The sequence below is a fragment of the Nipponia nippon genome, unplaced genomic scaffold (assembly GCF_047370975.1).
Source record: "Nipponia nippon isolate SJK-2023a ecotype South Korea unplaced genomic scaffold, ASM4737097v1 scaffold_2, whole genome shotgun sequence".
Lineage (NCBI taxonomy): Eukaryota > Metazoa > Chordata > Aves > Pelecaniformes > Threskiornithidae > Nipponia > Nipponia nippon.
In genome coordinates, this window is record NW_028262336.1 from 85,157,578 (window position 1) to 85,173,691 (window position 16,114).

General features: G+C 43.3%; 1 protein-coding gene across 8 annotated transcripts in view; it reads left to right on the forward strand.

Moving 5' to 3' along the window:
* The first annotated feature begins 6,859 nt into the window (after positions 1–6,859).
* Positions 6,860–16,114, forward strand: part of MYCBP2 (MYC binding protein 2) — a 212,991-nt gene continuing 203,736 nt past the window's right edge. For all 8 annotated transcript variants that reach the window (XM_087759490.1, XM_087759491.1, XM_087759489.1 and 5 more), the window contains exon 1: positions 6,860–7,607. In XM_087759490.1, the coding sequence (XP_087615616.1) occupies positions 7,318–7,607 (290 nt within the window). In that variant the 5' untranslated portion in view covers positions 6,860–7,317. The remainder of the gene's footprint in view (positions 7,608–16,114) is intronic.

Genomic DNA, 16,114 nt, shown 5'->3' on the forward strand with positions numbered 1-16,114 from the left:
GAGGAATTCACTCTCCTTTAGTAGGCCTAAGCTGGTAGTAAAGAGAGAGAAGACACTTTCCCAGTGTGGGCTCTGAAGTTAATGTGTTATTAAATGTGACAGCAGTCTTATCAGTGAGGATCTGTGCCCTGTTTGCTTTGTAAAAAGGCTAGCAGAGAAGATGAATAAGGAATGGTGGAGTTGTGCTCCATGTCAGAGATAAAGAAATAGAAGGAAACTCTGACTCAGGAAAACAAAGATGCAAGAAAGTAGCTGTTTTGTTGCCGTGTACTCAGACTACTAGCTTAGAAATGCACCTCTTGCAGAGGGGCAGTGACTTTGTAGAGGCTTTCCTGACATCCGCTGAGAGATTACATACCACACTGGCTATGAGAATACCCACAGTTTTTTCCCCCTAATTTTCCAACTAAAGGAAGAAAGAGATCCCGATAATCTGGCTACAGCAGATGCTACATGTTATAAACAGTTCATGGATCCTGCACCTGTAGATGTCAAATCACGCTAAACCATAAGATCTGAGATTTCAGAGCTTCTAGAAGCTATACCTCTATATAAATCATGCTAAAGCTGGAAGAAAAAGCAAATAAAAGGAAAAGAAGGTAGAAGATCCAACAGCATTAGGACTTGGATTAATCTACAGCAGATGGTGATCTGGGGGAAATGCTTCCAAACAAAGCCTTCAAAACTGCTGTAGGCACAGCACCTGATGCTTCTAAATACAGGTGAGCAAAGCCATTTGTAGCACAAGGATTTTGAGGAGAAAAGATGAGAATTAAATGGACTCCTAATTCCGAGTTAGAAAAATGGGAGCGGAAGGGAGAGCAAGGATTGAGGAAGCCAGTTGGGTAGGATCCATTCCCTCTCTTATCAGCTCAGTCACAAGCCTCCAGAACAAAGACCCAATTCCCACTGCACTATAAGCATGTTACCAAACTGTATGAGAAACTGCAGTACCTCCATAGCAGAACCGGCAAAATCCATACCTTCAGAGGCAGGTATGGATACTAGCATGGGAAGCAGTAGAGATGGAGAATGTCCCACAAATAATGGCCTAGTAGGCTTCACCCAAAGGCTTTGAAAGATGTTAAAATCTAAGTAGAATAATAAATTGTGGGTTGCACGCTTGCCTCTTGGTTTAACTGTTTACTATATGCTCCTAGAAATATCAGGAACAGTGCTTGTTCTAGGGACCAGTTGAAATGGGAAGTTCCTTTTGGATGCCCTACTGATACATTTTAGTAAGAAAATAATCTGTCAGGTGATTAATGTAGTAGTCCTTAGTAATTATAAGTCTACAGGAAAAACAAATCAAAACAAAACAAAAAAAAAAACCCAAACCACAACCCTGCAGGGAATAATGTGGCTAGAGCAGTAACAGGTATATGCATAGACCTTGGAGTTCAGTAAATGCAATGTGATGATTCATGTGTAGAAAGTCTCTGTGTGTTTGAACTTAAGGCTGAGAAAGTTCACTGAGCTATTAATTTAACTGAACTCTGGAACTCTGCATTTTAAAAACAACACAAAGCCTGGAAGGGCTTAGTTTGATTTACAGTTGCTCAAGAAAACTGTTTTAAGTAACTTACGGTTACTATAAATACGTCCATAGATAACTGTGTGGGTTTTTAAGCAGTTTTACCCTAGACTACTTATTTTTTTCTGTGATCGCAGCACCATCCCTTCAGTTTCCTAGCTAGACCTCCAAAGCTTTCACTGACAACACAATTGTCCTAAATATATCCCTGACATCCTACTCCGAGTCTGGAATTTGAATTTAAAATCGACCTGTTTTATCCATTTGAGAAGTCTCAATAATGTGATTTCAGTCTTGTGTGAAAACACAGTAGAAATGGAAATATAATCTTATCCCATTTTTCTTTTTGTGATACCCAAGATGATTGCTTGCAGATTAGCATGTTTGAACTCCTAGTTTTTTTTTTTTTTTTCTGCCAAGACAATTTACTCTCCAATAGAGTTCAGGTGTTCCATGCCTTGTAAAGGATGCAGGATTTATTTCTCATGTATATTGCATCATTTCTGGCAGAAGACTGGACTTGATGACCCAAGTGGATTTTTCCAGTCCTGTGTTTTTATGGTAGGACTTTTCAATGGGATTGCATCCTAGTCTGTATTTTATTTCTTCATCCTATGTGACAATCCAATAAATGTTATTCCATATGTTATCTTGGAGAGGACTTGAGGTTTCCAAGTTTCAGTCCAGTTCCAGTCCAAGGTCTGGTTTCAAAGCTTACTGAAATATGTAGATTTGAACGTCAAACCGCACTATATCTTCCTTTTAACCTACGTAATATTTTCAAAGCAATAATATCTTATAGGACATTGCTAATACGTCTTCTTTGTGGGTTTCTAATACTTTTTTTTTCTTCTTTGAATTTTTTCCACTTCATTCACACGTGACAGTGCTGTTTGTTACAATGTTCCGGGTAACTTTTCTTGCTCTTCAGGGTGATTGCAGATTATGCCCTAGTAATATTTCTTCAACTGTGTTTGTCTTCATGTAATGCATAGTGGGGTTAGAAAAATATATGTAGGAAAAGCCTGAATTTCTGTGTAAGGGGAAATCTGGTGGAGTACTGTTAAATAATTGCTACAATCTTGAAAGGTGGAAGTTATTCATGAATACCACATTTACTTGAACGTGTACCTATTTTTAGTTCTTCTAACTAAACTGATGCCAGTCACATCCCCATGGCAGAAGCAAGATGTTGGGGTTTTCTTTGTTGATCTCCCCACTGTACCTAAAAGAAGTCATTATCTTAACTTCAAGAGCTGATATATATGGTTCAGTACTACAAAATGCTGTAACTGTAAGCTTTCACTTTGGACCTTTTTTTTTTGTGTCTGTGTGTACTAAGTGATTTTTAAAAAAAACTTAAAGAAGACGACAACAGAGTTTGGCTAAGGTAGAATTAAAGTCTAAACATTAGCACAATAGAAAGTATAAAGATGAAAGTGGGTGAAGGGGTGCACAGAGGGACCTTTTGGTGAACAAGCTCTTTGGGATTTGTGACAGCTGGCATAAAAAGTAAAGGGGGTTGTGTTTTTGTTTTCCTTTAGCGTGTCTCTATAATTAAGATTGTGAACACTTGACTTGGAAAAAACAGGACAAAGCAAATAAATTTGGAGAGTTGAATTTGTTCATTTTTTTAAAAATTATATTTATTTTTTGACTATGTGAGCTTTGTTTTCCTTCATTTGTGCTGTATATAGAAACTAAATGTGAGTAAGCCTAAGCTGGTGTTGCTATTTGACCTGGAAAACACTTGGATAGACAGGAACAAGCATTTCCATTGTAGGAATGGAGCAGGCCTTGTCTCTAATATGGAGGCAGTATAGTGCCTGTCCTGTGCTTTTTATCATTAAAGAACTCTTTATAATTGAAAAGCACAGGACAAGAATTATCTTGTAAAGTTTTGTGAGTTGTGGTTGTTTTTTTGGGTTTGTTTCCCCACGCCTAATAATAATGAAGTCTCAAAATAAATACTGACAACGTAAAATATAGATGTACATTGCGGAGTGAAAATGACAAAATAGACTTCAGCTTTGTTAGAACTATGTGATGAAGAATGGTTTCTTTAACTAATCACATTAACAGCTTCACAACACATCTTGACAGCGACAGAAGCTTAGGGACCAAGAGATTTTTTTTTTTTCCCATTATTACTTAAGTTTGAGTCCTATTTGTAGAGACAATGTGATGGTAAGAGCTAGTTGCTTCAGGTGAACAAAGAACTCCAACATCACCTGATTGTAGTAAATTGCAAGTTTTATGGCAGAAGTACTGAATTCTGTGGTTCATATAACTCCCTGTCTGCAATTTGATATGTAAACTGTCTAGTTTACATGTTTTGAAGTTATCTTATTCCAGACTCTCTGCTTGCTTGTGAAGAAATTACTATATTGGTTTGTATTATATTTTGAAAGCTTAAAAAAACAAGGCCTAGAAGCATAATTCAAAAGTATAAGGGTTAGTTTATGAAATCATGGAACTTTCCCCTGTCCCTCCAGTCATGCAGGATACTGGAGCTTTCGAATTACCTGGTGGAAATTCTTGTTCTGCTGTGTTGAAACTCACGTTTGTACAATGCTGAGCCGTGTGAGCCGGGATAGTGAACAAGACAGGCTGGCAGACTCTGATTTGGATGACTTTGAACAATTTGTTCTGCTAAAATTTCATTTATAAAGGTGCCAAGTGAATGAATGCAACGGCTGAAATCCCCACCTTAAAGTAAAAGGGAGAGGCTGACTGGCAAAGTGCTTCGTTCTGTAACAGCAAGTAGATGTTAGCAAACAGGAAGAGTTGAGTATTGTCAGAAGTAAGACACATTCTGGTTGCAAAACACTTAATAGTAGCTTTCAATTGACTGAGTTTTTGATGGCATAACAAATACATCTTTCAAACATGTACTGCTAGATCAAAAACTCTGCAGCTACATAAAGCAAAGGGCTAATCTGGTGCAAACAGAGTCTCCAAAACTATAATACCATTTAAAAATAAAACAAAAAAAGTCCCTAAATTAAAATTGAACCTATAATAATTTTATGCTAACTACAGGAGTAGAGTCAATATCAGATCTAGCACAAGGATGGTCCAGATGAAATGTGTACTCCTGAATATTCTTACACGGCACAGTATTGGTATTATTGCTCAGAATCAGCCTTGGAGAAAGAATATGAAATACGAGTACTACAAGCACACTAAAAAAAAAAAAAGGGGGGGGGGGGGACAGGGAAAGAAAAGCTGGCTTTCTCTGAGGACCAAACAAGAAGTGAAAATATAGCTGTGAATGGGGACTGAACATCCAGCTCCCAACTGGTGCCATTAACAGCCTCACAAGTTGGAGACTACTTTGTATTTTGTGTGAAGAGAAAGAGAGCTTGGAAGTGGACTACAAGAAGGTCCAGAGTCGTTCTTGCTTGGCAACTCCCAACGACATGGCCAAACACTATTGCTCATCACAGGCTGAAGCTTACGGAAGGTGGACTCTGTTCTGTGGACACTCAGCAAGATTCCCCCCAAAAGCGAAAAGACTTGAGAGAAAAAGAGATGCAGAGTAGCAGTTGCAGCTTGCAAAGAATAATGCTCACCACACCACGTGTGACTCTGTACAACACAAGTCCAGACAAATTCTACAGTTTGGAGCAATATGCAAGAATTGCAATAAATTGCATCACTTTCATAAAAGTTTGCCAGCACTTAGCTTTTATGGCACACATATTAAGAGGCTACAACAGCATTAGTGCAGAAGAATCATTTTGAGATGTGACGGACAATGTTACACCAGAATATAGCCCATCTGTCAGGCAGCGTGTGCTTGGTGAAGGAAAAATTACTATTTGGATATAAAGTAGCAGCTTACAACAAAACACACAAATGAGCTAAAAGGTGGGGTTTTTGTTGTTTTCCTGATTCTTGCCTGTAGAAATGATTTTAGGTAATCCCTAAAAGAGGATCTAGAAAGACTTACTACTCTGATTCTCAGAGGGAATGTAATTTGGAGGTGGTTAGCACCATAAGACATGGCGCTTGCTTTCTTGTGGCTCCTTTTATCACTGCTGGATTATCCTTTTCTTTTTCAATTATAAAAATTATAATAAAATATAAAAATTATAATGGAAAGCTTTTTTTGTACTTAATATTTTAAATACTTCTTGGATAGTCTCTGGTTCTTCTAACTGCATTCAGAAAGTAGCTTTTTCTTCAGCGACAGCACAAATCTGGCTGTCTTTCTGCTACCTGGACAGCTACCTTTGAAAAAACCTGTATGAATTTATTGGTTTTGGCATCCTGAACTCTCTGTTTAAAAAAAAAAAAAAAGGGGGGTACTTGAAATTTGGCTTGAATGCTGAAGCGTCGGTGAGCAATACACAAGCTTAAGAAAGATAACAGTTGCATAGTTCTCTTGAACTTGCTGTTATGCAGAAAGAAATTGTCTGTAAAAATATTTATCTGTATTCAGAATCAGTAGAATTCCAGGCTTTATTTAGGCCCTCTTTCGGAGAGAAGAAAAAAGAAGTAAATATGATAGCACGCACGTTCTCTGGATGACAGTTTTCTGTAGACTGCAATCCAAGCCACTTTTGGCATGCAGCCTTTTTTTTTTTCTTTAATAACATGTACTCTGGTTTGCACACCTCAAGTTTTCAGCTGTGTAAAGCAGAAGGTGTGGCAAAACTGCAGGGCTACAATTCCGACGGATAAAAAAGTACCAGTGTAAGGCAGTTAATCTGGGTGCAAGGAGGTAATATAACAAGATACAATGTAAGAGTGCCTACTGCCATGCCTCCCTTACCCTCTAAAAGCAGGTACGGTACCCCGGAGCCAGCAAAGATGATTTAAGGAAATCTTGGCCTACAGTGGCAACTGGATTGAGAGAACTTTGAAAGAGAGGGTACTCGTTGCTCCTTGAAAGGATCCTGTCTAGCGTTACAAAGCACAGAGGCCGGCGCGGAGCATCGGTACGCCGCGCCGCAGCTGCGGCCGTTGATGGTGCCAGACTCCTGGCACCCGCGCCGCGGGCTGGCGCGGCGCCTCACGGCGACGCAAGGCGGCTGCGAGGGCTGTCCCCGCTGACACCGGGAGCGTCTGCGGCCTCTGCGACCGCAGTTGGACACCTCAGTGAAACACCAGCGACAGGGACGGCCCCGACGGGGCGAAGGCCGAGCTCCGCGCGCGGCCCGCGGCCTCCCCGCAGGTAGGGGCGGGCCCGGCCCGGCCGCCCCCCGCCCCGCGCGGCAGGTGCCGCCGGCCGCTCGGCCCCGGATTTCCCGGGGGCCGCGGGGGGGGGGGGGGGGGGCGGGGCCGGGCGGCGCATGCGCCCGCTGGCCGGGCTGGCGGCGGGAGGGAGGCGGGGCGGCCGTGCGGAGAGAGGGCGGCGGCGGCGCCGCCGAGCAGAAACTCCGGAGGGGAAGCGGCAGCCGCCGGCCTCCGCCCCTGTAGCGGGAAGGGGGAAGCGAGCGGCCGGGCCCCCTCCCCCGCCCCGCCCCGGAGGCACAGGGTCCTGCCCAGAGCTCGGCGCGCCCGCCGGCGGGAGGTAGTGGCGGCCGGCGCTGCACCCGGGGCGGAGGGCGAGCGGTGCGGGCAGCCCGGGGCCCCGAGCCGCCCCTCGAGGGGAGGAGAGGGGTGTTCCCGCACCCCCGGCCCCGGCCCGGGTGGATGAGCAGCCTCCGGGGCGGCGGCGGCGGCTTTTGCGGCCTCCCCATGGCCGGGCCCCGGCGGTGAAGGCAGCGGGAGCCGCCTGTGTCCGCGTCGCGCCGGGAGGCAGCGCAGCCACCAGGGGGCGGGCGGGGAGGGGGATGAGCGCCGCAGCCGCCGCCGCCTCTGCGGGAGCCGCCGTCGCCGCCTGCACCGGGGCCGAGGGCGGCTTCTTCTTCTTTTCTAGCGGCTCCGGTCCGGCGGGGCCCATGGGGCCCGAAGAGGGCTCAGCCGGCGGGCTGGGAGCCCTGCCCGGCGCCCTGGCGCCGCCGTCGCTGGGCTGCCGGAGCCGCTACCAGCTGCTGCTCTCCGGGAAGGCCCTGGCCGACAGATACCGGAAGATTTACACGGCGGCGCTGAGCGACCGGGAGCTGGGGAGCCACCCGGGCAGGTAACGCGCGCCGAGCTCACTCCCGGGCGAGACGGGCAGCCCCGGCGGCCGCCGCCGCCACCCCTCCCATCGCCGGCAGGGAGCGGCCTTTCCCCCGGCCCGGTGCGTGCACCTTCCTCCCGGCAGCGGCACGCCTCGCCTCTCCTCCCCCGGCCGCCGCCCTCCTCATCCTCCCTCCTCGCCCCTTCGTCGGGCGGAGCGGTTATCCCCGCCGCCTCTGCCGTGCGGCCCCCGCCGGGCCCCGGGAGACGGAGGGGGGCGGTGATGCAACCCGGCGGCTGCCCAGGTGCCGCCCCCTCCCCGCCGCCCGGGCCCCGCCGCTAGCTTGGCCGGCGTTACCGTGCAGATGGCGCTGCCACCTCCCCTGCCCGGGGCCCAGGGGGGGAGTTACCTGTGCCCGCTCCCCTCCCCCCAGCGCCGAGGCCGGGGGCTCCGTCACGCCCTTGTGGCGGAGGGGAGCGGTGTGCGGCCCCGCTCCGCCCGTCCTCCCGCGGCGATGGAGCGGTTCCTCAGGGTGTCCATGTTGAGACCTCGGGCAGCCCTCGCTCCGGCCGGGGCCTGTGGTGCCACCGAAGCGGGCTGAACCCCGTGGTCTCTACCGAGACACCGCGGATCGCGCTGGCGGGGTCGGCCGGGCGGGGGACCTTGGTGCTTTGCCCGTGTGTCGGAGCCGCCTTCAGCTGCTCTGCCTTATTTTTCCTCCTCTTTGGCTCATCTCTGCCGCCTCGTAGGCGGCCTCGCTGTCTGGAGGGAGGCTGCCTCCTAGGCAGCGCTTTCCGGGGGGAGCCCTCCCCCCCCCCCTGCGGCGGATGGCGCCCCTCGAGGCTTCCTTTCCCGCCGGCAGCTGCCGCTCCCGCCAGCCGGCTCTCGGGCTCCGTCCCCGGGCCGCAGCGGGGTGCCTGTTGCTCCTGCCGCCCCTCGCCCGGGGCGCCTCGCCGCTCTCCCCTCAGCCCGGGCGGGGACAGGCCGTGTGACAGGGGAGGAGGCTGAGGCGATGAGGGGGAGCGAGGGGCTGCCGCGCCCGTTACCCCGCGGCCCCCACCCCGGCCCGGGCGGCCCCTCCCGGCGGCGGAGGCGAGGGCGGGGTGCCCGGCCGGAGCCCCGGCCTGGCGGCTGCTCTGTGTGAGGGGGGCGAGGGGAGGGCTCCCCCGTGGTGCCCGGGCGCTCCCCATTGTTTCCCTCCGGAGGTCGCTGAGGATGCGGATGACACGAAACCGGCACCTTCCTGTGTTCTCAGCCTCTGCTGGCCTGAAGCTGGGATGTGGGTGGCCAGATCGTAAGGAGAGCTTTGAGTCACCGTTGGTTTAACTTGGTAAACGGTTGTAAAGCAGTAGGTGGTTGGCTGCTTTGGTTTGGGGTTTTTTTTTTCAGTCTGACTGGAACAGCAGAACTTATTCCCTCCCCCCCCCCCCCGTCCCCCCGCCCCCCCGTCCCTCCGCCCCCAGAAGGGCTGTGTCTAGGAGTGGAATTAAAATAAGAAACTAAAAGGATAACTTTCCCAATTTGCTTATGGCAAATGCTGGAAACGTGGACTGTTAACATTGACATTTGACATCTTTGCAGTTATTGAGTTCTTTTCAGCGTGTGTGACAGGGAAACTGTAGTTCTCTTTTCTCCCTATGTAGACCGGGGAGTGTTTTCTTAACCTATACATTCCTTAGTTCAGTGCTCATGCTTCTCCCTTTAAATCTTCTCTTCCTGCTTTTGAGCTTTGTATCATTTAATCCTGGGATTGCAAGTGCTGAGTGAAGGAAACGACTAAATGTAAGGAAATCAGCTGTGCGATCGCTCCATGGTGTTCAGATATTTGTCTGAATTTTGCCTTAATATGTCTGTATTTTTTTAAAGCTGTGTCTTCGAATTTGTTGTGTCCTCCATGTTTTTTGGTTTCAGGGTAATTCAACTGACATTTCTTGTACTTAGAATTGTGGAAAATAGTAGCTTTAGGTGGGTGTAAATGTTAATGTTTCTTTTAACTGACGTTCTTCAAAGAATTACTTTTAATTCCGGGATACCATAGATTGCATTCTTTTGGGTTCTATTTCTTACTAGCAGATTCTTATGAGAATGCCAGTTAAAAGGAACAGTGACATTTGCAGTTACTGCATGTCTTTATTCTTGAAGGCTAGATTTAGTCATATATCTTGGCTACGTTGTGTCATCTTAGAGCAAATCAAACAAGCCAGACTCCTCGTACGGAGGAAACGGGTTATATTAAGTTATTGGCAGGTAAATTACAGCTAGTTAATACTGGTGAATACAGCCAAGGTGTATTGTAGAACTTTTGAGAGGAGGAATAATCAGCTAGTTGCCCACTATCTCTTGGTACTCACCTGCAACATCTCATGTATCAGACTGATGGTAGCCAAGGTACTGCTCATGATCTCCACCCTTTCTCCATATTAGTGTCAAAATATTGCGGTTTAAGGTTTGAGTCTTAAACAGAAATGGTCAAAAATGTTTTTTTCCAAAAATGGTAAAAATCCCAAACATTTTCTAAGGAGATGCTTTAAAGTGATCTGTGACTGCATCTAGTTGCTACAGTAGATAACAGTGCCAGGTAAATTAATTGGAGGTTAAGATAATATAGTTTATAACAAGAGTCTTAACTTGATTTTTCATCTATGTGGAAAATCTGAAGCCTCTTAATCTGTCAATAAGAGTGTTTGTGACTAGAAAAATATCTTGAAGTAGCTTAAAAAACTAAACTAATTGGCTTATGAACATTAATAAAAATTTTTCTGTGCTCCAAGATGACTAATTTGAAGAATGATAGTGCAAGCTACCTGTAATATGTCGGCGTAGAATTTTTCCTTCAAGTCTGCAAAATTGTACTCTGTGCTTCACGTGGTGTGACCAACGCCTGCCTCAGTGAGTGCTTTTATTCCAAGCCTGACTTTAATGTTTATGAAGAACTAGAAAGCAGTATGAAAATACTCGTGTGTAGATAAGGAAATTAAACATTGTGGAGATTATCTGGAAGTCACAAGTAAGTTAGTATCACATTTGCAAGGTGTTTGTGCTGGCTGTCATCTGAAAGTGATGAATATCACATGTTGAGTAGGATGCGGTAATTGGCTTTGAAACAGCCAACTAGCAGTGCTTTACGTTTCCTCATGTGATACTGGCTGCAGTGTCATGAAGACTTCGGTCTCCAGAGGAGACGGTTTGGTTGGTGGGCTTGTGCCCCCTGCCACGTTGACAATTATTTATATAGTCTCTTGCAGTAACAGATTAGAGACTCGCTCTGGGTTAAAATTAACTTGGCAAAAATGGTTTGTTGTAATCCAGACTAATTCCCTGATCTGGCTCACCTTGTGCTTGTGACAGCGTGAGGGGAGGGGTTGCAGAGAGTTCTGTGTACAGAGAGGCAGGAGCAGAGGAACTGCTGCTTTTGTCACCAGTGCCAGCCTAATTATTTTATGAAAGGAAACAGAAAAAAGTGTCTAATCCCGCAGTTTAACATACAACCGTCTTTGGTCAGATAACAATGTTAAGAATCTGTTACAGCACTACTAGCAGTGGGAAATTTACTTGTCAAGTCAAGATTGGTTTGGAAGGTAAATCTACTCTGGGTGTGTCTAGTTTGTAGTCTCTGCTTTGTGACTACTGAAATATATGAAAACGACTAGTAATGGCTAGTGTAGTCATGAAGGTCTGTAAAACACTAGTAGGAAGCATGAGCCTCTTTAGAGGGCAAGTAAAAACTTCATGGAGTGTTGTCTCATATGCTGGGTTCTGAGTGGATGAAACTGGAAGTCTGCTCTTGTTACTGAAGTAATGGAAGTTGTTAACTACTTTCAGTCCTGAAACTTTGTATTTGCAAAGTAAGATATTTCTGATTTTCATATATTTGCTGTCTTCAGATACACAGTTTTTCTGTTGTATAATTTAATCCTAACAAACATCCCTATCCAGCTGAACTGCTGCTGTTATCTCTTGTGCGTCTCAGGGTTTTCCCTGAACTGTCAGTCCCTTTACTCTTCTTTTACCTATGTTTGTACTACCAGAAGTATCAGTTAGGCTCAGTGTATTCTTTGAGACTTTTTATCAAATATGGATAGATAGACAAATTTGTAATGACTTTAGTGTGGCCTGTTTTGTAATGAAAATGTTCACTACATAATTTTGACTAACTTGAAATTTTAATATTCGAATGACAATGTACTCTAAGGTGGCAGTAATTTCATAATCATGTCAAAATGTTTTTCATCTGTTTTACAGCTTATCAAGTGATCTTTACCAAAAAGATCACTGTATCTTTTTTTTTTTTCTGTAGGGCATCCACTTAGCAACTCCAAAAGTAACATCATGCAGATCCAAGAATAATTTCTGAATAGGTTCTTCTTTGGTTCCATTTGCACTTTAAATTACTTCAGTACTGCGCCTGGATTTCTGTAGTAACATTAGGTATCAGAGATACAGCAGTATTTATTGAATAATATTCAATATTGAAAATTTCTTATGCTCTTTACTAAAGGGAGATATACTACTGAGCTTGTCAGGTACTTAATTTGTTCGCTGCATAAAGTTCAGTAGAAACATTTTGGGGGGTTCCTTTTTTTTGTCCATTACTTTGTTGCTAAAGGTGCCTCTTTTAACTTAGATCCTCCAGAGGCGAAAAGCTTCTATTTGTATTGTGGGGACAAAAACCCCAAACAAATCTAATGTTGTGAAGTGGCTTGATTGAGATCAAGGAAGATTTCAGTGATGACTGGAATGTAAGATTTCTGCTATTAACAAGAAATCAGATGGCTATTTTTTCAGCCATTTTGGCTGAAGAAGAGGCAGCCAACTTTCTTTCATTTTACAATGATTCTTTCTACTGGATGATAAAATAAATTCTTGGAAGTAGGCCAGCTTTTCCACAGTCACAGTTGTAAATTATACATCCTCTGGAGAAAATTGATTATTAGGTTAGTCTTTAGGCTTTTCAAAGTTGACACAAGCCCCTTCTTATGCTCAGTAATGCAGTGCTTATTTGGCCCTGGGATGTTTTAAGTAAATATTTTTCAAAATTTGTGGGAGAAACACTACTGAAACACTTCACCTTTGCACTGCCAAGTTATTAAAGAATTTGTAGAAACCATGGTTAGTAAAATTTGTGAAATTTGTGTTAATTTGATTGTTGGTACACCAGAAAGCCTTAATTTCGTCAGATCTATAGCCCTTACAAAAGCTCTAAGCTGGTTTTTGTTTGGGATTTGATGCTTTTTTTAAAATGAAATTATGGTTGCAGAAAGTTCAGAAACATTAATTTGATTGAAAAAATAAAGGTTATATACATGAAGACTAACAAAATGATAGTGGTGTTTCTTGTGAAGTATTATGCATTACATATTACATTTTCCTGCTTATTTCTGTGAAAAGGTTTGCTCCATAGGTCCCTTCCAACTGAAATAGTCTAGTATGTTGTTCTTGTATTTTGTAAATGTCATTTTACAAAAAAAAAAAAAAAAAGTTTTAAGTTAGTCCTTACATAAACTCAAAACTTTATTTCATTGGAAAATCAGTGTGCTGTTGAGTCTTACGTTAAGTTAACCTATGCATGGCAAAAGCTGGTAGGAGTTGCTGTCTGCTGTAGGCTATTTAGCTACAAATAGTAATGTTTCAGTACTGTATTGTGCTATTGGTTAATAGGGATTAGCTAATGACTAAAACTGTGTATTTTTACTTATCTTCTTTACGTTGTATTCCGATAAGGCAAACAGTTTTACGTAGTCATTCTTTTAAAAATCTGTAGTAGTTGCTTAGTCTATCATGGTTTGTATTTGTGCAGTGTTAGTGTAGAAAGCATAATAATAGAAGCTGGAAAGAAGCTAATAATATTATGTTGAGAGGCTTAAGATGTTTATTTTATTTGTGTGTGTGTATATATAAATAATTTATGTAAACTATTTGAAAAATTAAAAAAAAACCTGGAATCCATGAGAATATTCAGGTTTTGTGGGCTGGTAGAAGTGCATTTCTTTTTCACAAAAATAGAGGCTGAAGCAACCTTAGAAGTCAAGTGATGCTAAAAGACACCTTTGTCTATTGTAGTCTTGCGTCCTTCTGCTTCTTCATTTAGAAGGGAAGCGTGTAGTTTGGAAAGGAATTAGTGCATGTGATAGAATCACATCGTGGTTTTGGGTTTTTTTTTCTTTTCTCTCCCCCCCCCCGCCCCTTATTTGTTTTGGATTACAAAATAATACTATGTGGAACCTTTTGCTCTTTAGTTAGAAGTTCAATTATAGGCCAAACTGGAATTGAATAGAAGTTACAAAAAACTGTTAAGCTATTTTTTTTTTAGCTATGAGAGTGTGCTTGTGTGAGAGTGTGTCAAGTAGCAGCAGCTATAGTGTTTGTACTGTTAAATAGTGACATCTGAACGTTCACCTGTGAAAAAGATTGATATGTTCTCCACATAATCAGTTTGTTACTGAATCATTTGTGTTGGGTACCTAACTATTTAGCTGTAATATTTCGAGCATTGTTGGTTAAACCTTTTTAGTGTTCATATGGTAATTGTCTCAGCAAGTGTCTTTTTAGTAAGGTAAATAACAATGACAGCAGATTATTGCTTGTTTTTTCAATTCCCATCACCTGCTCTTGGGTTTCAGCATTCTGGTAGATGCTTTTCAAGCATAAGTAAGGCCTTACTTTATTTTCGTTTATTGCTATATGGATCCTTGATGTTTGGTGATCTCTTGACTTTGTTGCCACCTTTGAGGATCTTGGCTGCTCAGCTGTGTTCCAAAATACCATATTTAATGTGTTTTAAACTTTTAAAATAATTTATCCTTTCTGAATGTCAGGTTGGTGAGAATATTTGTGGGAATATGATTGTAGGTGTTGGTATCTATACAATGGCAAAGTTCTTAACAGTATTATACTCTTAGTAATTAAATCCATATGAGGTCATTGCCTGAATTTCATGGGGTTTTTTTCCTGTGGGTTTTTTTTCCTCTCTTCCACTTTAAACCAGCAAACATTGCCTGAGTATGCTGCTGATGTTCACAAGAATTTGGAATTTTAATATGCAAACATAAGTAAATACAACTCTTAAGGGGGACAGGAGAGGAATCACATATTAGATTTGCAACGATTGTGGTTTATTCTGCTTAATATTTTAACGAGTGACAGATTTTTTTCCTGATTTATTTCAAAATGGCTACAGATGGCAATTCGAGGAATAATCAAAGAGTTATTTTTGTTTAACTGAAATTGGACTTGGCTTCCATTTTTTTATATGAAAATTGCCAACAGAACTCATACACCTTTAAAGTCTGATTTCCTGTTCTCAGTAATCTTCAGACTTTTTAATCTGTGTGTCCCTGGGATTCTTACACCTACTGATTTGAAACCATCTGTGTGTATGTTCTATTTTTTTTCCCCCTTTTATGTTGTTGGTTTGCGGTGGGCTTTTTGGGTGTTCTTTATTTGTTTTTAAACTGGGAGGAAAAGCCAGGTAAAGTTTCAGTTTCAATTATGCTATCTGCTCTGGCATGCTGATGGTCTGCTAGGTGGCAAATATAGGCAGTTAAAGTTGGGCTGGAGCAGTTTAAGAAGTTACCATTCCTCACTGCTAGCTGTGTTAAATATAGTAATTGTTCTTCTGAATACTTAAGAATTTATGTTGAATTTGTTTCTGCTAGGTTAACGATCAGGTGTGGTTTGTTTTTCCTCCCATATTATGACCTTCCTCCTGGCCAAAATATTTTGAAGATGTTTCTTTGGCAAATTCTTCTCCGGAGGTATGAATACATATGTGTCACCAAGCCCATAATTTAAAGTCTTTATTGAAAGCACATATGACATATCAGTGATATGGTCTCTGGTACCGAAGTACTTAATGCAGACTGTTTTCCACGTCCTTTGCTCACTTTGGAAACCTGATCCCTTGCAGCATCTCTTAAATATATGGTTGCGTTTTTGTCTTTTTCTTTCTTACCTTGCTTGCCATAAACACTGCTTCACACTGAGGTGCTGGTTGGAATAGTAGTCTTACAATTAACTAAAGCTTTTCTATTGTAAATATACTCTTTCGCAGCTAATCTTTCCCGGTGGTCTTTCACAGCCGGTTCCTACCATTGTGCCCCTCTAAAAGATGAATACTAGAAATTGGCACAGGAGAATGGGCTCCTTGTGCCTTAAGTAGCTCCATTAAGGTATATGGTTCTGTAAATTTAGATTTAATGTTTCATATGTTACGAAGCATATTAATATGCTTAATGTGCTTTTTTCTTAGTAGCAGGTATTTCATGGTAAATAGCATGTTATAGCTCACTGCCTCCCTTCAGACTGCTGAATGTGTTGATGGACTTAATTAGTTTTTATTGTTATAATGAAATGATACTTCTTTCTTTGCATCTAGTATATCTATGACTACTTTGGCCTGAGAATACTGTGAGGATTTTTCTTTTATTTTGTTATTAAATTAATAAATCTAAATCTATACCAGTTGTACACCGTAGAAAAGAAACAAAAATTCAGCTTCCTTGTCCCCACGTAGAACTGGAGTCCTG